General features: G+C 46.2%; 1 protein-coding gene across 1 annotated transcript in view; it reads right to left on the bottom strand.

The window, feature by feature from the left end:
- Window positions 1-5,098: 5,098 nt before the first annotated feature.
- EXOC4 (exocyst complex component 4) overlaps window positions 5,099-23,626 on the bottom strand; it is a 607,587-nt gene continuing 589,059 nt past the window's right edge. The window contains exon 18 of the mRNA XM_084643015.1: window positions 5,099-6,633. Coding sequence (XP_084499141.1) covers window positions 6,396-6,633 — 238 coding nt within the window. The 3' untranslated portion in view covers window positions 5,099-6,395. The remainder of the gene's footprint in view (window positions 6,634-23,626) is intronic.

The following is a 23,626-nucleotide window of genomic DNA, read 5'->3' as shown; positions in this document are numbered from 1 at the left end:
CCCAGGTCTGCAGGCAGAGCCATCACCAGCAGCAGTACAGAAGTAAGGGTAGCCGTGGCGCAACCCGCCCCTCCCCCAATAACCTTGCAACACCCCCCCCAACTCCTTTTGGGGGCGGGACCCCTACAACAACACCACTGAAATTTCAGATTTAAATAGCTGAAATCATGAAATTTATGATTTTTTAATCCCATGATCGTGAAATTGACCAAAATGGACCATGAAATTGGTAGGGCCCTCGTTAGCGCCTGTGAACTGCGGGGATTGGTTGCAAGCAGCAGAACATGCAGAATGCCTGTGAAAGCCCATGAGAGCGCTAGGTGCTTAGCACTTCTGAAGATCAGGGAGGGGGCCGTGTGATGGGGATTGCTCCCCACACTGGCCCTTCAAGAGCTGAATGGGGCCAGGTGAGCCCAGTCCGCTAATTAGGCTGCAAATGGAGGAGAGTGAGGCTGGAGGCAGCTGATCAGAGAGCAGCTCACTCGTGAGGGACAGGTGTGGCTTCGAGAAAAAGACAGAAAATTGGAAGGGGGGGAGGGGAGGCCTCCAGGGAAGGAGTCTCCAGTCACTCCCTGGGAAGAGGGAGGTCCGTTTGGGGGGCTGCAGAGATGAGCTGCCTAAAGTTACTCCCTGGGAGGAGGGAGTGAAGAGACTGGCAAACCCAGGGCAGTGGGGAAGGCCACAGGGTGATGAGACGTCTAGATATTATCAGGTGCCTATTACCTCCCACCCCCATCCCACTTTTACACCCTTGTTATCCAGTCACCATAGAAGGCCAGGAGGTATGGAAGTGGCTCAGGGAAAGGCAGCAAGGTCCAGGGGATGGACCTTGGCTGCTGTGTAGAGGTGGAACCCGGGGGAGAGGGTGGGTGCGGGCTCCCCCGCCAGCCACTGCGGGAGTGGCACCGTGGGGCAGTGAAGCAGAAGACTGAAACTGCTGGAGAGCAGGAACCTGGATACACTCTCCACCCCCCCCAGGAAGGGGAACCACACTAGTGACCTGGCCGGAGGGCTGAGTCATGAAGACGACGCTGCGAGAGAAGGGGCTGCAAAGGACTGAAGGGATGTAACCGCTGGAAGGGGCATCAGCCTAACCGAGCTAGTCCCCAGAACCACCAGGAAATGGTGCTGCCCAGTGTAGGGTGACCACCTTTTCAAAAGGGAAAACCCGGCCACATGCAGGAGCTCTGCCCGACCCCGCAAGGGCCCCCTGCCGCTCCTGCTCCCCGAGGACCAGCCCCTTGACCAGGCCAGAAGCTGGAGACAGGCCTCGATAAGAGCTGCCCAGAGAGCCCTGGACCTTTCACCTGCCCTGGGCAGGGGTCAGGGGGCCTGAGAGCAGCCCCCCAGCCCATGTCCCTGGGGGGAAATCGCTCAGGGCAGTTGGAGGGTCTGGGGCTCCCATCAGAGGCCCAGGCTAGCTGGGCAGCTCTTACAATGGCCTGGTACTGGCATAGCCAGGGGGCGGAGCCTTGGGGAAACAGCAGCAGGGGCAGGGCCTTGTGGCAAGTGGGGGGCTAAGGCCCACCTCAGCCCCGCTCAGGAAGAGGCTGGCACAGCCCCTGAGCCTCGGGCAGACACTGTTGGGAATCTGGAACAAATGCTGTCCTGGCGTCATTCAGCCCGGGACCAGGACTTGAACTCTGCATTTCAGGACTGTCCCGTTCAGTTCAGAACAGGTGGTCAGCCTAGTCCAGCGGTGAGTAGAGCCACCGGTAACAAGCCTAAACATGGGTTTAGGAGCCTAACTTCATGCTCCTGCTTTTTAAAATCTTGGCCCCAACCCTAAGTTTCATAGTCCTTGTCTGCAAGAAAAAGTGAGGCATTCGAAGGCTGCTGCTCAATGTAGAATATTAATTAAAGATTATATTAGTGATAGTGAGTGGTTATTTCCGATGGCATCTTCTTAAGATGCAGAAAGAAAGCCTGTACTGTGGAGTGCCAACTAGTGGCTAGAGCAGGGTATTTGCAGTCAGAATTCCTAGGTTCCCATCTTTGCCACTGATCTTCTCTGTGGCCTGGGGCGAGACTGTTAGCCTCACTGTCCGTCCGTTTGACCACGGCGTCTGACCATAGGAAGATTTTATGGGAGGATTAACACCACCACCACCTAGCTGTGAGATCCTTGGGTGAAAGAGGCTAGCAAAGTACACAGCATTATCAGATTGGCCATGGCACATACCCTGCTCCAGCGCAGGGGGTGGGAATAGGTGACCTCTCATGGCCCCTTCTAATCCTGCTTTTCTATGCTGCTGGGAAACGTCCCATTACATTTTCTCTCTTTGCGTTCCGGAAGTTGTGCTCTTCTGCCACATGAGTCAGCAATTTCACTGTATTTCTGCACAGGGAGAGGGGCTGGAGCTATAATTGTATTTTACAGCTCGTGGTGGCATGGGCAACGATGCCAAGTCGCAGTTCAGAAGAGGTTCTTTTAAGTGATTTATTTAGGAAGAAGAAGGTAGTCCCGAATTTAGAATTTCCGTGATTTCATGCAATCTGTCAAGGCACCAGCCAGCACAGCTACTCGGTGGATGGAAAATGGGGACTCAAGTCTGAGATCAACCTGGAATCGTAACAACAAGGCAGAGTTTCAGATTACTAGGCAATTTTTTAAGGATGAAAATAATCATGTGTCAACCCTTTTGTACCGGGTTTGAATCAAGCCTGCCCTCCCCTCCCCCAATGGACTGACGAATGCTTACAACAGCCCATAACTTCAAGTTCAAAGCTTCCCACACATCACTTCGGTGCATCAAAGGGTCTGAGAACCCGGCAGTACATGACTGAAGGAGTCCTTTTCCATCCCTCTCCTGCTGTGAATGATGAATAGTCTCTTCTTGTGCCCGTCACATGGGTAACACTATCAATGCTCTCAAGTTCTGTTACGTTGTCACAGCAAGGACGAGTAAAGAGCTCTCCTTCAGGGAGAAGGAATTACATGCAGTCATGATTGGAAATTAAAGATGCCTTAGGCTACACAAATGGAAGGAAGGGAGTTGGCCTCTCTGAGGGTTACTAGAATATTTCAGAGGTTCCAACAGAAGAAATGTGTCTACAAAGAATGTACCTAGTTAGGGGTAGATCTGTTGGGCACTGGACTATGACTCAGGACAATTGGCTTCAATTCCCATCTCAGCCACATCCTTCTTGTGTGACCTTGGGCAAGTAACAGTCTCCCCTGGCCTTTAGTCACCCATCTGTAAAATGGGATAATACCGGCCTGCCAGGGGTGTTGTGGGATAAAATCCATCGATAATTGTGAGGTGCTCAGGTAGTACAGTGGTGAGGGCTATGTAAGCACCTACACTGACTGATAGTACCTCATATTTTATCTGGCTATACTGGTTGAAAGGACCCCAGATGTAGCTCGCTGGACACCGTTTAGACTGTAAGCTCCTCAAGGGCAGGGGACCGTCTCTGCTTATTTGTCCAGCGCACTTTGGCTGGTGTGGGGGATATTGATCCTTGCGCTGAGCCCTCTGCACAGGGATAAATGTCACCCTACATAAATAATCACATTCAGAAAAATGACTTTGAAGAATGTTAAGGTTGCTTAATTTGTAATGAAAGAGGTACCGGGGCTCAAGCAATTTTTTTACTTTCATAACTGACGCGGCAAGCCCAGAGGTGCTGGGGCTCAGCCCTGGCAAAGCCCGGCACAAATTAAGCACTGGTTTGCAGTTGTGAGTGCTGCCAAAAATGAGGCACATAGAATTAGTGGCCACCTGTGAAAAATTTGGTTGAAGTGACTTGCCCAGTTCTGTGGCAGAGGCAGGGACAGAATCTAATTCTGCAGAGTGGCATTTGATTGCGTTAATCTTGAAACATCCTTTTTCTTCCCATAATTCCCTGTCTCATTTACTACACATCTTCCAATTTCTGCAACAAATGAGGCAGGAGCCCTACGGACAAGCCTGATTCATTCCCAGGACCTCATCCATCCTGTGCACTGAATATCTAGTCTCTTAAATCGCTACTGAGCATGTGAAATTGCAGGTTTTGGAGGCTTATAACTTGGGCACATTTGGGTGAATTTTCATGGAGTGAAGTTCACATAGGAACTTCATGGCGGAGGAAGGGACAGAACCCAGTTCTCCAGTGTGGCACTTGATTGCGTGAACCTTGCGACCGCCCTTTCTTTTCATGGGGACACAAAAAGGCACATCCCTAACACCAGGGTGGATTTGAAAGGTCAAGCATCTACTCTATGGCTGGGAGGCACTAGATCATCTAAATTCAACAGCTGTAAGAATTCTTCTAATGTGGTCAAACCATGTATTTTTCCCTAATCTTTTCCTGAGAAACAGCTGAACCCTTTTTCTTTTCTTTTTGCTGAACTTTCAAATATATGGGAGCCTGAGGCAGCCACCCGGGATAAAACTCGAACCATTCAGACTAAAGTTTTCTACCACGTTGTAAACAACTGAAAATGGGGTCTTATAATTTAAAGTTCCAGGCAATCTTAACTAGAGGCAGCAGTACTGGCTCCACCTAGAACAATAATCATAAAATGAAACCAAGTAACAGTTATTCCAGTGACATGCTTATGAGGGCTTATGCAAGTGAACACATATAAGAGGCCCCTGTTATTTGTGGACCACTGACACTGAACTTGTATCACATACAAAATTGCTTCTCTAGCGGCTGTGTTAAAGATCATTAAAATAAACTAACAAGGGACAGATGGAAAATTAGAGGCTGTTGACAAAGGTTTTCACCATCCCTCTCACAGTCTGAAAGTATCTGCTGGGGAACATCCCAGGCTCATTGTCTGAAGTAGTTGACATTGAATTTCTTTGGCAGACTACTAAGGCTATTAAGAAGTCAGAAAGACACTTATCTAGTGGTTAGAGCAGGGTTCATGGTGTCTACGTCTGGTTCTATTTTACTGAGTGATCTTGAGCATTCCCCGTCACCTTTCTGTGTCCCCATTTTCCCCATCTGTACAAAGGTGGGAATACCTCCCACACAAGGGTGATATAAGCGTCATTTAACCTAATTGTAAAGTGCTGGACAATCCCTAGGTGCCAGGTGCTGAGCAAGTACAAAATAAACACTAAGATTTATAACAATAATTTAAAAAACCTCCACAACAATCTTTAAGGATTCTTAAAACATCCTTTAATTTTCCAGTTGTTTCAAGACAGCTGCTGCAAAAGCAGGTTTGCAGGACAAAGAGAACACAGCCCGGGACATGACACCAAACCATGGGTAGCAATTTCCCTCTCAAAAATATGAATACAATGCATACTTTGTATTAAAGATTGGAAGAAATCCATCAGCCATGATGAATAAGGATCCTTTTCCAGTGTGGGTGACAGTAGTGAATGGTGGAAGGAAAGATGGAAGTGATGCTGCAACAGATTAGCATGGTATTCCAGAAACTCATCTCAGACAGGTGGGCTCTCGTAATCTACCTCCTCCTTCCTTCCCTGCCCATTACTGTTGAGTACCTGTCTGCTACAGTACCTGTGATGTGAATCGGGGTGTATCTTTCAAGCAGGTGACTGACACAAGTGATATTTACGAAAAGGAGAGTTAAATGTCTGAAGAAGTTTCCCTGCCTGTTAAAAAGTTGAGTTGGCAATTTCCACCTACTTCCACCATTATCTGGAACAGGATGATCTCTGGAAACTGATGATTCATGGCTCTGAGGCAGAAGAACGGTGGAAATTGAAATTGATGACCCAATGTGTTGCCTCTAATGATATATGAATTGGCTCAACACCATCCAAAATAAAAGCCAAGTTCCATCAGTCGGGAAACTAGCAACCAGTTCTCTTTGCAGTGGAAACAGTGAAGAAAAAAGAAAAATCAATGCACCTACACAGCATTGTACAGAAGAGCAATAGTGTCAACAGAACTCAAATCAACAAAACCTTGGGACAACTTCAAGACCATCAAGATTTCACAAATTAGATCAAGATCTGCCCTTAACGGTCATGGTGCTGTTTCCATTAGTGATAGCTGAACTTCCATTTACGGTATCAGACAAACAAAGAGAGAATCCTTCCCCTCACTGTCCCCCCGCCCCCCACAGCTGGCTGCCCCCTTTAAAACTCAAGGCAAACCAGCAACAGCTCAACAGAGACAGCCCGATATTTATTTGCACCTCTATCCCCCCCACCCCACCCCTATCCAAATTTCATCTAGGTTAAACTTTGTAAGTTTCCTCTTGGTGAAGGGAGATCAGTGCAAATGCTCTCAGGATAATACATTAGGGGAGCTTGGCATGATTAAGTGTAAAAAAACCCAAACCTCAGACTGTATGTCCCCTTGCTATTAGTACAGTACAATACCACCCATAACCTACGTGTTTTATCAATAGTTACTGTAGATTGCACAGCAGGGGAAGTGGCCCATGCTGCTCTGATTCTGGGACATGATAGCATGGATTACACTGTAGTGATTTTCTTGTCCTTGGTGGCCTGTTTGATGGCAGCCTGCTCGCAGATGATCTCTTTCAGACGCTGCAGTCTCATGTTCTGGGTTGTCTGGTCCCCGACGCCAGTCTGGCTACGGTGCAGCAAGCTCAAGGCGTAGATGTATTCCAGCTCCGTGTACTTCACTCCTTGATCCACCACTACATTTAAGAGCTCATCCGCCGTGTTGTACAGCATCTCATAATACTGCCTGTAAAGCAAGCAAGGAAACCAGCCATGAGCATGATCCCAGGTGCTTTTGAATCATACATCCATTTACAGTATACTGTAATTTATGTATTATTGGTATTACGGTAGCGCCTATGAGTCCCAGTCATAGACCTGGGCCTCACTGTGCTAGGTGCTGTACAAACACAGAAAAGACGGTTCCTGCCCCCAAAGACTTACAATCTAAGTATAAGACGAGAGACAAAAGGTAATACAGACAGATCATAGAATATTAGGGTTGGAAGAGACCTCAGGAGGTCATCGAGTCCAACCCCCTGCTCAAAGCAGGACCAACCCCAACTAAATCATCCCAGCCAGGGAGTTGTCAAGCCAGGCCTTAAAAACCCCTAAGAATGGAGATTCCACCACCTCCCTAGGGAACCCATTCCAGTGCTTCACCACCCTCCTAGTGAAATAGTGTTTCCTAATATCCACCCTAGACCTCCCCCACTGCAACCTGAGACCATTGCTCCTTGTTCTGTCATCTGCCACCACTGAGAACAGCTGAGTTCCATCCTCTTTGGAACCCCCCTTCAGGTAGTTGAAGGCTGCTATCAAATCCCCCCTCACTCATCTCTTCTGCAGACTAAATAACTCCAGTTCCCTCAGCATCTCCTCATAATTCCTGTGCCCCCTAATCATTTTCATTGCCCTCTGCTGGACTCTCTCCAATTTGTCCACATCCCTTCTGTAGTGGGGGGACCAAGACTGGACTCAATATTCCAGATGTGGCCCCACCAGTGCTGAACAGATAGACAGATGAGGAGGACATCCCTTGCGCCCCTCCACATCTCACACCATTCATCCACAACTAAATCACACCTCTGTGCCATGGGAACCTATAGGGAAAATCTTCTTTAGAAGTTAGCAACAGCAGGAATATTATCTTTAGACATCTGGTCTCTAGAGGGCAGTGGGACAAGTACAAGCCAGCCAGCACATTGCAGTTCATTTAGACTTTCTCAGTCCAACCTGGTCAAAGGGCAGAAACCTTCAGGATTGGAGGGGTTCAATTAACATGATAAGAGCTTATGCCCTTGCCCCAACTAATGGATGCTAATAGGAAGTAGGGTTGTCAACCCTCCAGGATTGGCCTGGACTCGTCAGTAATTTCTGTGATGAAATATCCAGGAATACATCCAGCCAAAATTGGCAACCCTAATAGGAAGCAGAGTGGATCTACAGGCAGGGCCCTAAACTCAGAGTCAGTCAATGTCATTGTAATTGCCCAACATTTGAAAAAGAAATTCAAAAAATGAAAATGTCTTTCAGATGGGTCTGGGTGGCTCTTGGAATAAGTTAAAGCCGAGATGAGGGTCGTACAGAAGCTGCAGATCTCGTTAGTTTCAATTAGTGTTAAATGCACCGAATTAAAGAATGAATTTTAAAGCTGTGAATTTAAGCAAGGAGTCACTTCAGTGATGAAGGTGTCACTTTCCAAGGGGGTTGAGGGTGAACAGTCTGACAGTTAAGCACCGGACCATTATGGAAAGGTTGTGCCTTGATTGGCCTACGGATTGGATTTTATTCCTGTGTTCCAGCCAATCAGAAAGAAGCGATTACACTTGCTGTACTTCTATTGGATTTGTGGTAGGAGACTGGTTGAGAGGTTTTACTTTTTCCGCCCCCTCTTCTCCTAAGAATAAACCTATTTAATGACAAGCTCATTTTAATTATTTGTAAAATGAGGGAACGTCAGTGATCTCTCTAGAAAGAGGGAGTGTTGTCTAGTGGTTGGAGCAGGGGACTAGGAGTCAGGACACTGGGTTTCTTTGCATGGCACTATAACTGTGTGGCCTTGCACAAAACACACAGCTTCTTGGTGCCTCATCTGTACAATGGGTAGAATAATGCTTACCAAGAAGGATCTCATGAAGTTGCCAGGAGTCTGAGGTCCAGACTGTGCCATGAAGGGAGAGGCCAGTGTGGGGGTGGGCTGGAGCGCCCTAGGCTGGGGGCGCTTTGGAAGCATTATGCCTTAGGGTGCTGTTGGGTTATTCCCTTTAGGAAGCAGCATTTTCTTCCCTCCATGGCTATCCTACCCTTCCGGCCAGTGTTGAGGCGTTGGGGCTCTGGCTCCATCAACCCCCAGTCCCTTTAGCGGTGGCAGGTGCTGCAATTCTGGGCAGACCCTGCTGGGAGAAAGTTCCTTGTACACTGCTTTACTTGTGGAACTGCAAGGCTGGTTCTCCCAGGTAGGTGTTGAGACCAGGCTGCTGGGTCTGCTTTTCTCTGGGGGTGTCACAGGCACAGGGAGTGTAGGATGGACGGATGGATGGATAGATAGATAGATGGAAAATCTCTCTTTGCCAGTTAGGAACCAACTACCCTTTTTCCTTTGTATGGATCCTAAACAAACAAGGGTCTTAGAAGCTCAGGATAAAGATCTATTTCTCTTTGCATGCAGCATATTGCAACAAGAACTCATTTCAAATGAGCACCATGACCCCTGTATGTCTCCCAGCTGCAGAGCAAGGGAAGGCAGGAACGCTGCAGTGTGTCTGAAGGTGAAGTCGGTGTTGTTTGTGTGAGCTCCGGCAATGGGACGTGGTGGAGTAAATAATTTAAGCGCTTCCAGGGGTGACCCAGGAAAGCTATCACCTTTGGCTCCTCTCCGCTGTTTGAATGCATTAAAATGGCAATCCGAGGAGCCACTGGAAAGCGGTGCACTAAATATTACATTCCTCCGGTCCTTTGGTGTGCAGGCCCCAGGGATGGCCTAAGTGAGAGACCCCACTGCCTGCACACAGTACCCAGCATACAAACTGGAGCACTAATCAGTTTTACTGATGGCCTTGTCCAGGTGCCGCAAAGCTCACATTGTGACTGGCTAGATTCTCACACTGTGCTGGTCTCGCTACAGTCCAGCAGAGATGTTATCTGTCTCTGTGTCCTTCAAGACTTAATCCACTGCTGTGGCTTGAAGGATTTGTTCCCGTAGCTTGAGTCTGTTCCCAAGTTATCCTCATCCTGAGCCAGTGGGGGGATGGTTCTGACGGCTAAATGATGGTGACACAAAACTCATCCCCAATTTGGAGCACAACACAGGATGGGTGATGGACAGGAGTTCGGGTGAGCTGCCCGAGTGTGTGTGTCAGAGGCGGGGTGTGCAGGGAAGGGCAGAGGAAATGGAAATAGAAAGAAGCTCCTTAAGAGCGTTCCACTGGGTTAAACTGAAAAACAAAGAGCTGGTTAGTTTCCAGGTTAACGTTACAGTCAAGAAAGTTCCTGGAGCTAGAGAGAGTCAAAGAGCCAGTTCACTGGTGAAGTTTCCGAGCCATCACAAGACATCCCCTGAGAGTTTGTGATGTTGCTGGTACTGCAAGGCACTATCCCCACCAGAAACATAGGACAAACGGGTCAGGGAATCTGTGATGATATTGAACAGTGGCTCCCAAACTTTCTTGTGTCAAGGACGCCTTTGGCATCTGCCTAACTGTCCCCGATCACTTTTATTTCCGGGGCTACCGTAACTCCCCCGCCAGCATGGGAACGGTGCGTGAGAGGTCACACAATGTGGAGGACACCATTTTGAGAACAACCTGGTGTCCTCCACGCAGAAAAAGTGCCGGAATGCTGTTCGGGTGAGTTCCAGCCCTGGGTCAGGGGATGGATCCCCGCATAACCCTCAGTGGATGAAATCCACCCATTTCACCCAGAACAGGCTTAATAACTATGCCTTTTATAGTGCCTCTCACCTCAAGTTTCAGAGTAGCAGCCGTGTTAGTCTGTATTCGCAAAAAGAAAAGGAGGACTTGTGGCACCTTAGAGACTAACCAATTTATTAGAGCATAAGCTTTCGTGAGCTACAGCTCACTTCCTCAGATGCATATCGTGGAAACTGCAGCAGGCTTTATATATACACAGAGAATATGAAACAATACCTATTCCCACCCCACTGTCCTGCTGGTAATAGCTTATCTAAAGTGATTTCCAGCACAAATCCAGGTTTTCTCACCCTCCACCCCCCCACACAAATTCACTCTCCTGCTGGTGATAGCCCATCCAAAGTGACAACTCTTTACACAATGTGCATGACAATCAAGCTGGGCTATTTCCTGCATAAATCCAGGTTCTCACATCCCCCCACCCCCATACACACACAAACTCACTCTCCTGCTGGTAATAGCTCATCCAAACTGACCACTCTTCAAGTTAAAATCCAAGTTAAACCAGAACATCTGGGGGGGGGGTGTAGGAAAAAACAAGAGGAAACAGGCTACCTTGCATAATGACTTAGCCACTCCAAGTCTCTATTTAAGCCTAAATTAATAGTATCCAATTTGCAAATGAATTCCAATTCAGCAGTTTCTCGCTGGAGTCTGGATTTGAAGTTTTTTTGTTTTAAGATAGCGACCTTCATGTCTGTGATCGCGTGACCAGAGAGATTGAAGTGTTCTCCGACTGGTTTATGAATGTTACAATTCTTGACATCTGATTTGTGTCCATTTATTCTTTTACGTAGAGACTGTCCAGTTTGACCAATGTACATGGCAGAGGGGCATTGCTGGCACATGATGGCATATATCACATTGGTGGATGTGCAGGTGAACGAGCCTCTGATAGTGTGGCTGATGTTATTAGGCCCTGTGATGGTGTCCCCTGAATAGATATGTGGGCACAGTTGGCAACGGGCTTTGTTGCAAGGATAAGTTCCTGGGTTAGTGGTTCTGTTGTGTGGTATGTGGTTGTTGGTGAGTATTTGCTTCAGGTTGCGGGGCTGTCTGTAGGCAAGGACTGGCCTGTCTCCCAAGATTTGTGAGAGTGTTGGGTCATCCTTTAGGATAGGTTGTAGATCCTTAATAATGCGTTGGAGGGGTTTTAGTTGGGGGCTGAAGGTGACGGCTAGTGGCGTTCTGTTATTTTCTTTGTTAGGCCTGTCCTGTAGTAGGTAACTTCTGGGAACTCTTCTGGCTCTATCAATCTGTTTCTTTACTTCTGCAGGTGGGTATTGTAGTTGTAAGAAAGCTTGACAGAGATCTTGTAGGTGTTTGTCTCTGTCTGAGGGGTTGGAGCAAATGCGGTTGTATCGCAGAGCTTGGCTGTAGACGATGGATCGTGTGGTGTGGTCAGGGTGAAAGCTGGAGGCCTAACAAAGAAAATAACAGAACGCCACTAGCCGTCACCTTCAGCCCCCAACTAAAACCCCTCCAACGCATTATTAAGGATCTACAACCTATCCTAAAGGATGACCCAACACTCTCACAAATCTTGGGAGACAGGCCAGTCCTTGCCTACAGACAGCCCCGCAACCTGAAGCAAATACTCACCAACAACCACATACCACACAACAGAACCACTAACCCAGGAACTTATCCTTGCAACAAAGCCCATTGCCAACTGTGCCCACATATCTATTCAGGGGACACCATCACAGGGCCTAATAACATCAGCCACACTATCAGAGGCTCGTTCACCTGCACATCCACCAATGTGATATATGCCATCATGTGCCAGCAATGCCCCTCTGCCATGTACATTGGTCAAACTGGACAGTCTCTACGTAAAAGAATAAATGGACACAAATCAGATGTCAAGAATTGTAACATTCATAAACCAGTCGGAGAACACTTCAATCTCTCTGGTCACGCGATCACAGACATGAAGGTCGCTATCTTAAAACAAAAAAACTTCAAATCCAGACTCCAGCGAGAAACTGCTGAATTGGAATTCATTTGCAAATTGGATACTATTAATTTAGGCTTAAATAGAGACTTGGAGTGGCTAAGTCATTATGCAAGGTAGCCTGTTTCCTCTTCTTTTTTCCTACACCCCCCCCCCCCCAGATGTTCTGGTTTAACTTGGATTTTAACTTGAAGAGTGGTCAGTTTGGATGAGCTATTACCAGCAGGAGAGTGAGTTTGTGTGTGTATGGGGGTGGGGGGATGTGAGAACCTGGATTTATGCAGGAAATAGCCCAGCTTGATTGTCATGCACATTGTGTAAAGAGTTGTCACTTTGGATGGGCTATCACCAGCAGGAGAGTGAATTTGTGTGGGGGGGTGGAGGGTGAGAAAACCTGGATTTGTGCTGGAAATCACTTTAGATAAGCTATTACCAGCAGGACAGTGGGGTGGGAATAGGTATTGTTTCATATTCTCTGTGTATATATAAAGCCTGCTGCAGTTTCCACGATATGCATCTGAGGAAGTGAGCTGTAGCTCACGAAAGCTTATGCTCTAATAAATTGGTTAGTCTCTAAGGTGCCACAAGTCCTCCTTTTCTTCTCACCTCAAGGAATCCCAGTGTTTTACTGGCTATGTTATCTAGAGCACTCACCTGTTCAAGAATGTGTGTGGAGGGGTGTGAGACAGACAGACAGACAGGAGAGATCTTCTACTACCCTCTAGTTGCTGCGGTCTGGAGACGTTATAACCCCTAATAGTATTTCAGCCACACACTCCTGGGCAGGTCTGCTACTCCATCGAACATCCAAGTCATCCATGTTTTCCTCACTGATTTCAATACAGAGTGATTTTGTTCCCGTCCTGAACTTCGTTACGTCACGCCTATATTAGCAGCCCTATGGCAGCTTCCATGGAGTGAGCCCCCCGAAAAGATAAAATGTCCAGGGGCAACATTGGATGTTCTAAGATTTTATTGCTGTATTCTTTTTAGCAGCTGTTTCTCTGTCTCACTCACTCTGACTGGGATGTTGACTGTGCTGAATGAAACCAACGCTATTTCAGACGGTGGTCAAAAACATCTATTTTCCCCAGGTAAGAAGCATTTTGTAAGGCTGAGACTGCCCCTTTAAGAGCACGGTCCTGAAATCTTTTATGGAACGTTCGTAGAGCATCACTAGGGAAAGCTAAGAAACTTTGGGACCAAATTGCTTAATACTGCACTAAAATAGTGAGAGACCAAGCCTAACTTTGTCTCCTACGTGTCCTGAAATAGACCTGTCTAATGCTGGTACTATAATCCCAGCAGAATGACAAAGCCTCAGCACTCTGCTGATAGCAAAATGGATAAAGTCCTGAGAAGCCTTTACTGTGGGGCAAAACTGTTTAACTCAGGAACCCATCATGAAGAAGCCAACACGTCTAGCCAACCATACTAATGGATCCACTATTCTTTTAGGGTCAGATCCTGCCTCCAGTAGCGTAGCTGCGGGGGGAGCAGCTGCTCTCCCATTGAGCACAAGTGGTGCCTTTTTAATTTTTTGGCACCTTTTAAAATTGTTACTCACCCGGCGGCGCTCTGGGTCTTCGCCGGCCGGTCCGGCACTTTGGTGGCGGGGCCCTTCACGCGCTCCAGGTCCTTGGCGGCATTTTGGCGGCGAGGGCCTTCAGTACTGCTGGGGACCCGGAGCGCCGCCTGGTGAGTACAAGCGGGTAACACCTTTCTTTATGTCCGCTCCCCCTGTTCGCTCCACCTAGCTACGCCACTGCCTGCCTCCCCTCCCATGTTGGTGCACAGGAGCCAAAAACCTCCGCAGACCTTGGGCAGTTCCAGGTTTGTGGATGTAGTGGCAGATCACAGAACGGGGCATGTTCCCCTTTATAGCCCCAGGGCTGCCACAAGCTGTCTCCCAGCCAGCTGCTTGCAGCTCAGCCAGTTCTTCAGCTAAGCAGTCAATGGGAACTCTGGTCACAAGCAGGGGAGCTGAATAGCACGAGTAGCTTCGCGGTCAAGTGGGCTAAGCATGGGACTAAGGAGCACTGGACTATTGATTTTTATTCCAGCTTCCTCTTTTGACCTTAGTTAAGTCTCTTAACCTTTCTTGCCCCATTTGCAAAATCCTGTGGCAAACAGGATGCTGTGATGATAAAGGCGTAAAATCTGAAAGATGGCTCTCTAAAGTGAGGCTCCTAAATCCATATCGAGGCACCTAAATAAATGGTCTGATTTTTCTGAAGTGCTGAGCAACCAGCAGCTCCCATTAACCTCCCTGGGAGCTGCTGGCTGCTCAAAACACGTTGGAAAATCAGACCACATATTTAAGTGCCTAAATATGAATGTAGGAATCTAATTTTAGAGTAAGTTTGAAAATCTTGTTCAATGTGTATTATCTACACCCCTCTTCCCCACTCACCCTCTACATTAAAAAAACAGTAAGGTTGTAAAGTCAAGCACTCAAAAGTCAAAAAATGCCTGCCCCCTTTGGAGAACTTAGCTGCAAAGCTCAAACAAATTTCTACTGAGCACGTGCACACTGAGATTTTTCAGAAGTTTATAAATTTAGCCAGATTGAGGTGGATTTTCACAGGGATGGCAAAAGGCATATCCCTAACATAACAGTCACTCCCCTGCCAAATTTCAAGTCCCTGCACCAACGTATGGGGGCAGTAGAGCCTCTCAAGGAAAAGGTCACCAGAATTTTTGTCTAACATGGGCAAAACAACTTATTTCCTCTTAATCTCTTTCTCAGAAACTGCCGAACCATTCCCGCTGAAACTTTCCAAAACAAGCCAGCCTGAGACAGACACACAGCCTGAGAAATTTCAGCCCAAAGTTTGGTGAAGTTGTAAGCAACCAAATTATAAGCAACCGAAAGCAGGGTCTTACCCAGGGAAATGTCAGGCAGCCATAATGCTAGGCTGCACTATAATGTGCTAAAAGCACACACAAAACCTTCTGGTGCTCTCCCTGGCCCCAGCTCATCTGGACACCTGCTCTTTTCAAAACTTTCTGAAATGTTTCAAACTATACACAGGCAGCTGGGTCACATGTCTCTTTCAGCAGGAGGCTGGACAAAGATGTCCACATCCCTTTTATTTAGGGTGACCAGACAGCAAGTGTGAAAAATCGGGACGGGGTGGGGGGTAATAGGAGCCTATATAAGAAAAAGACCCAAAAATCAGGACTGTCCCTATAAAATCAGGACATCTGGTCACCCTACTTTTATTTGTCTGTCTGTGGAAGCATTTATGTTACACTGACCGGCCTGGGATATGAGCTCCTGGTTTTGGGGTGCATCCTAACAAATCATCTTGCTGACCCTCACTAAATCTCCATGTGATCAATAGGTTTGAGTTGGCACCGGGGAAACAGAAAAGGTTCACAACCTTGTCCAGAAGTGCTAACACTGGCCCCGCATTCACCATGACGATGCAGATTGCCTCCTCCCCCCTTCCCCTCTGTAATGTGTCCTAAACCCTCAGTTTCTTTTGCAGTAGAAATCAGCACCTAATCAATTCAGGAGTCACCTGTCACTCTTTTCAGAATCAGATTATTTTTTTAATTAAAAATTTCCTACAAAGAAAAAGAAAGGTATGCATTTTTAATTGGGTAAAATGAAAACTCGGCCTCTCTGGCATTGCATCGCCTTTGGCCAAGCCCGATTTGTAGGAATAATTATTCACTGCGTTACTGAGTCTGCTCAACTTTTCCTCCCTTGTCTTTGAAAGTATTAATAAATATTGATCAGACACACTCCTGTTTGCCTTTGCCAAAGCAATTCTAATGGACTCATCTCCTGATGTTATCAAATAATGAAATATGAAAGAGTGAGTGGAATTAATCTCTTGTTCTGTGATTTTTTATTTAGGCTCTTCATTTTACTTTCAGAAATGCGTTTGTGCTTGCCACTACAAATGTTCTTTTGATTGTCAGAAGGGGAGGACAGGTTATGGAGAGTTGTTCTGCACTCAGTGGAACTTCACAAAATACTTTGCTTTTTAATCTTGCCATTTAAAAAGTAAAAAAACCCAATTAACATTTATCAGAAGTCTCTTCCACCATCTGATGAGACAAGTTAATAAATACTAATATGTATTAACACACCTAGCAAAAAACCCCTAATGCCCTTGGCCTCCAATCAGCTTCATTGTGACTGTGTTTGGGTGCAAGGGTCCACCCCTGCATGGAAAATCAGATCTGCCAGGCAGTCAGATACACAAAGACAGGCGCAGTATCAGAACCTGTATAGAATGGAACAGATTGGAGCCTGATCCCACAAATCTTTCGCACCTGAGGAGACCCACTGAAGTCACGGAGCTGCTTGAGAGAGTGAGGACTATTTGTGTGATTGTAAGCCTGTTGGGAGCAGGGACTGTCTCTTTGTTCTGTGTTTGTACATCACCTTGCACAATGCGGACCCGATCCATTACTGGGGCCCTTATTATTACAAATAAATAATAACAACTGTGTGAACACAGGTTAGACCTATGATACTCAGACCTCAGTGGTTCAGGAGCCAAATTAGTGATCAACATTAGCCAGAAGAGCCACAGTAGTGTGAATTCACTGTTTCATTTACTCTCTCTCTCTCTAAATTGTCGCAGCAAAATGACTGACCAAGTATTCTACAAGTGGTTAATAATGTAGTAAAAGCATCCTGATTGGTTAATAATTAATTCACACAGTGTTTTAATATCAAGTGCTATAAAGAGCCGCAGGAGACACATTAAAGAGCCACTTGCAGCTCCCAAGCCTCAGTCTGAGTATCATTGGATCGATTCGCTCTCAGCTGGGTCTTCTCTGCCAAGGGCCCATGACGTTGCAAAGGCTCTTGTGATCACCCTGAGTAAAGTTGCAGCATCTTCCCTGTATCGAGAGCCTGTGGCAAATGCCAGTCGGGCTAATCTCAGCATTTAAAGGACACCATAGGGCGCCAGGCTGTCCTCCAGGCCCTCTGGCACTGCCGCCCAAGGCATTAAATCCTGTATATGGGTGTTGGTGCCCAAACAAATCAGGAAGGTTTTTGTGACTCTGAGGGGTAAAAATACTAATCAGGCCTCTCCTTTGTGCACCCTCCCCGGTAAGAGAAGAAGGGGCCATGCAAAGCAAAAGATAGGTCACGTTTAAAACAAATAAGGAATTGGTTCTTCACACATGGTCTGACATTGCTCTCCCTTACACGCCAGTAAATCAAGAGGAACTCCATTGTTACACCAGAGTAAAAGTGGTGATCAGAGCCAGGCTCACACTGTGTGATCAGCTACTGTCACATACCATCTCCAGATTTGGAAAGGACTGGATGATGTTACAGCCAATATGAAGAGTCTGTGGCAGTTACGCATGCTGAGATACAGGCAATCAAAGTTCATGCTTCAGGTGGTAAGCCAAGTGTGCAACCACTATGGAGAGGAGCATATCCCCGCTCCAGCTTTATCCCATTCTGCTCATGTCCCTCTCAGTGCAGGAGCAGGACTGATGCATTCTCAGAGCGAGTCCCTCCAAGCTACTGGCAACGTGGCTTTAGCACTGGTGGGAGTTGATCACTGCAGGGTCAGGAAGAAATTCAACCTTCTTGTTTGCACAACTGATCAGCTGGGGACGTGGACCTGGTTTGATGGCTCATTGGCTTGACCTGGTATGGCAGACCTTATATCTGTACATCTTTTATAAGTTCTTAGAATGGATTACTCCTGATGTCAGGTGACAGTAAAAGCAATTACCTCCTTAGGAGAGGAAGGAAACAACTAATTCACTCCCTTCCTTTTGCCCTTTAGAATGGGAGAAGCCGGAGAGGGTGATAGATGCCTCAGGACCAGTCCTCTCTGTCTATATTCACCCAGCAGATTGGTGGCAGTAATACAGAGGCTTAGGGAGGGACGGGGGGAGGGAAGTGATGGAATATCTCAGAACTTCAATGATGGTTCAAAGGACGACCCGGGGGAAGCGCTTCAACAGCTGGTAATACAGGCAGCGGAACCAGCCTTGTCTTTATGACATGAAACTTACTTGGAAAACACAAGGCTCAGTCCTGCCACCCTTGCTCGTGTGAGTGGTCCCTAACTCATCTCATGGAAAGCCCCTGGGCCATTTATTTAAGGCCTGTTCACCTGTCAGGGCTGGGGCATTGGGCCCAAAATTTCTGAATTCTCTGGTGTGTCCTAAAATTCTTATGGTAGGATTTAGGGTAAGAGGATAAACACTATGCCTTGATCTTTAGAGCACGTGGAGCTGGATCTAATGCCCAGTGAAGTCAATGGGACTCTTTCTATTGATTTCAGTAGGCTTTGGATCTGGCCCATGAAGAACTACTGCTGTAAGTGACTCCCTTCTGTACTAACAACAAACGGGAGATATTGATATCCGTGTCGGACATGATGCTGGGATCAAATGAAGACACGCTGAGAACAAATCTGAAGAGACGGAACAAAAGAAGCCAAAGACCAGAAAAGAGGGTTGTGTTTTCAAAATGATGGTTTCAAAACAAAACGTCCAGATCCCCAGTACTGAACCCATTTAACAACGCTGCAGTTCTGAGCACGTTTATTAGACATAAAAACCTCTTTGTAAAAATGATCGTCTCTTGAACTCTCTTTTTTGGAGGAAAGAAAAAAAAGAGGGTTTCTCACTTACATTTTTTTTTTTCCTGAAAAGGCAGTCGTGATGAGACAAGCTCCTTTGACAGCTATTAATACGACTCTCCATTTAAATGCTAATGTTAACCTATAACCCGGGACCTGCACACAGAAAAGTTTTTCAGAGGATGGTCAGGTGAATTCAAAATTCAATCACGATTTTCTTAAGAATGATTTGCTCTCATCTTAAGAGAAAGACCTTCCAATTTCTGCTGTGTTATTTTAGAATAAGGAACATCACTTTTATTATTCATATTTTTACATAGATGCCAATTCTGTAACAACGCAAGGCAGTGAGGTATGGATTCCGCAGCTACAAATTCAGCTCTGAATGCTGGCTTAGCAAATATAGGAAGTGTTCTTCCCATTATATCCTCCCCTTTTTTTGTCCATACCCACAAATATGCTGGGTGCTATACAAAGCAAGTAAAATGACCTCTCTTGAGGAGTTAACCACAGGTGAGAATAACAAACAATAGGCGGTCAAGATGAAGAAAGCGAAAGGTTGCAGTAATCAACTTAGTGTAAGTACGTGCAAGATCTTGGTGGTTCCAGTAAGTTATATATTCAGAGAGCGTGTGAGTGAACGAGTAAGAGCATATGTATATATGTGTCCTTTAACTCCTGAAACTAAAGGACAGTATTGGCACAAGAACAAATGAATATATATTGGCCATGAATAAATTTAGGCTGGAAATTAGAAGAAGGGTTCTAACTATCTAAGGAGTAAGGTGCTGGAACAGCCTCGCAATAGGAGTAGTAGGGGGCAAACAACCAACTGTTGGTTTTAAGTTGGCGCTTGATAAGTTGATGAATAGGATGTGACGTGGCTGCCTGTGATAACGGGACTGGACTAGATGAACCAGTCTTTTGTTTCTAGATCATTTCTTGTTGGCCATGTGGAAGAAGAAGGTTTGGGGAGTGATTTGAATGGGGAGACAAGAGGGTGATGGATTGGCGAACAGGGATCGTGGGGACATTATCTGTAGGGAGCACAAGAAATAGGGGTGGGAGAGGAAATCTAACAGGTTAAAGGTGGGTGTCATTAGTGGAGCAGTGGGGGCAGGAGAGAGATGAGGTCTAAAATGTTGGCTGCAGCAGCATTGTGCAGGGCCCTGAATGCAAAGGCAACACTTTTAAACTTGATACACTGGGCAAAGGGGAGCCCATGGAATCCAGTATTTCTCAGACATTCCCACTCTTTACAAAGACAACTGTGATTTTTGCATGCTTTCCAATTATGTTTGTTTTAAAGCAAGTAGGAGCCTACAAAGGTGAGTTCCTGGTCCTTCTTTCCCACTGGGAACTCATGAGAGCATAAAAGCAATTAGAAATGGAACACTTACTACTGTACATCACAGAGTCCATTCTACCAGATGTGCAGGATCACTTCCTACACTGTATTCTCTACGTGCTATGTCCAGTCATGGTCCCACTATTCCTCATAATCCTTTTAAAATGTTCTTTGTTTAACTTAATCCGATTTACATTCTTTTGGGCCTGTTCAGACAATGATAGCGATCCTAATAATGATCCTTCATTTCAAAAGAACTTTGCAACCGTACAATTGATCACTTCACATGCTACTGACATGCAGCCTCTTGTCAGAGGAAAGAAAGACAACAGCTCTGTAACAGGGCAGTGCAAGACTATGTAGCAATTCAGGACAGGAAATGAAGAATACTATCACCAATACCTTCCTGAAGTAAAACAAGAATAAAGTATATAAACAATTTCATTTAGGGGAATAATGACGGAAATTTTCAAGAAGTGAAATGGTGTGTTAAAGGAAATATAACTTGAAAGGAAGAAATAACAGAGAATTTATAAAATAATGCTACTTTGCACTCCTCTGAAAATCAAAACATGTTATAGGTTCTTTAGACTTTATGGCCAGAAAGGAGCATCATGATCATCTAGTCTGACCTCTGCGCTGGGCATCACAAAATGGGGAAGAGATGGCCAGCCCTCTGTGGAGATAGAGGTGATTAGGGACTATTTAGAAAAGCTGGACGTGCACAAGTCCATGGGGCCGGACGAGTTGCATCCGAGAGTGCTGAAGGAATTGGCGGCTGTGATTGCAGAGCCATTGGCCATTATCTTTGAAAACTCGTGGCGAACCGGGGAAGTCCCGGATGACTGGAAAAAGGCTAATGTAGTGCCAATCTTTAAAAAAGGGAAGGAGGAGGATCCTGGGAACTACAGGCCAGTCAGCCTCACCTCAGTCCCTGGAAAAATCATGGAGCAGGTCCTCAAAGAATCAATCCTGAAGCACTTGCATGAGAGGAAAGTGATCAGGAACAGCCAGCATGGATTCACCAAGGGAAGGTCATGCCTGACTAATCTAATCGCCTTTTATGATGAGATTACTGGTTCTGTGGATGAAGGGAAAGCAGTGGATGTATTGTTTCTTGACTTTAGCAAAGCTTTTGACATGGTCTCCCACAGTATTCTTGTCAGCAAGTTAAGGAAGTATGGGCTGGATGAATGCACTATAAGGTGGGTAGAAAGCTGGCTAGATTGTCGGGCTCAACGGGTAGTGATCAATGGCTCCATGTCTAGTTGGCAGCCGGTATCAAGTGGAGTGCCCCAAGGGTCGGTCCTGGGGCCGGTTTTGTTCAATATCTTCATAAATGATCTGGAGGATGGTGTGGATTGCACTCTCAGCAAATTTGCGGATGATACTAAACTGGGAGGAGTGGTAGATACGCTGGAGGGGAGGGATAGGATACAGAAGGACCTAGACAAATTGGAGGATTGGGCCAAAAGAAATCTGATGAGGTTCAATAAGGATAAGTGCAGGGTCCTGCACTTAGGATGGAAGAATCCAATGCACCGCTACAGACTAGGGACCGAATGGCTAGGCAGCAGTTCTGCAGAAAAGGACCTAGGGGTGACAGTGGACGAGAAGCTGGATATGAGTCAGCAGTGTGCCCTTGTTGCCAAGAAGGCCAATGGCATTTTGGGATGTATAAGTAGGGGCATAGCGAGCAGATCGAGGGACGTGATCGTTCCCCTCTATTCGACATTGGTGAGGCCTCATCTGGAGTACTGTGTCCAGTTTTGGGCCCCACACTACAAGAAGGATGTGGATAAATTGGAGAGGGTCCAGCGAAGGGCAACAAAAATGATTAGGGGTCTAGAACACATGACTTATGAGGAGAGGCTGAGGGAGCTGGGATTGTTTAGCCTGCAGAAGAGAAGAATGAGGGGGGATTTGATAGCTGCTTTCAACTACCTGAAAGGGGGTTCCAAAGAGGATGGCTCTAGACTGTTCTCAATGGTAGCAGATGACAGAACGAGGAGTAATGGTCTCAAGTTGCAGTGGGGGAGGTTTAGGTTGGATATTAGGGAAAACTTTTTCACTAAGAGGGTGGTGAAACACTGGAATGCATTACCTAGGGAGGTGGTAGAATCTCCTTCCTTAGAGGTTTTTAAGGTCAGGCTTGACAAAGCCCTGGCTGGGATGATTTAACTGGGAATTGGTCCTGCTTCTAGCAGGGGGTTGGACTAGATGACCTTCAGGGGTCCCTTCCAACCCTGATATTCTATGATTCTATGATTCTAATCACAGGCCACAGAACCTCACCCACCCACTCCTGTAATAGACCCCTAGCCTTTGGCTGAGTTACCAAACTCCTGAGATCTTGAGTTAAAGACTTCAAGTTACAGAGAATCCACCATCAGCAAGTGACCTGTGCCCCACTCTGAACAGGAGGGTGGAAAAAACCCCCAGGGTCTCTGCCAGTCTGACCTGGGGGCAAATTCCTTCCTGGCCCCAAAGATGGCAAACAGTTACACCCTGAGCACGTGGGCAAGATCCACCAGCCACACACACCTGGGAAAGAATTCTTTATAGTAACTCAGAGCCCTCCCCATCTAGTGGCCCATCACCAACCGATGAAGATATTTGCTAATAGCAGTTGCGGATGGGCCATATGCCATTGTAGCCAATCTCATCATACCATCCCCTCCATAAATTTATCAAGCTCACCAAACTTTTATGAATTAAGGTTTACAACCCCCTCCAGTGAGGTGGGGGTAGTGTGAGCTCCTTTTACAAATGGGGGAACTAACACACAGAGAGTTTAAGTGACTTGTCCAAAGAAAAAAAAAACAGTGGCAGAGATGAGAATAGAGCACTGATGTCCCATCACCCAGAACTGTACCTGAGCCTCCCTTTGGGGACAGACTCCAGAGTCCAGCACTCTAACCTGGGGGCCAAGCAATTTTGCCTAAGAGTTTTTTTTAAAGAAGCCTAAAACTAAACTTCTGAATCCATATTAAGGCATCAAAAAAGACAATTCAAACCTGTTAAATGATTGCTCATAAACAATGTCTATGACACTCCTGGTGGCTTCACATTGACTAGCAAAATGAAGCGAAGAACAGAAATTCTCACTCTCCAAATGGAACTTTATAGGGTATTAAATAAGCACCCTCAGCACTTATCTAAATCTTTAATTAGTTCTATAATACACTGATGATATCAAGGCTAATTAAATTTATACAGATAAAGAGCAAGGAAATTCTAGCCAAGTGAGCTGGAAAGTACATATTAAATAGTAAATGTAATGGTTCAAGCAGATAAGTGCAAATTTATATAAAAAAAATTCAATTCAATTTACATGTTGTACTCAAATTGATTCTGAGTGTGCAAATGATTGGGAAAAAATCTTTTTGAATATATTAGTAAAAGTGTTCATCTGACTTGTTTAA

The sequence above is a fragment of the Lepidochelys olivacea genome (genome assembly GCF_965140295.1).
Source record: "Lepidochelys olivacea isolate rLepOli2 genome assembly, chromosome: 1".
Classification (NCBI taxonomy): domain Eukaryota; kingdom Metazoa; phylum Chordata; order Testudines; family Cheloniidae; genus Lepidochelys; species Lepidochelys olivacea.
The sequence above is the reverse complement of the archived record's forward strand: the minus strand, read 5'-3'. Positions and strand labels throughout refer to the sequence as shown.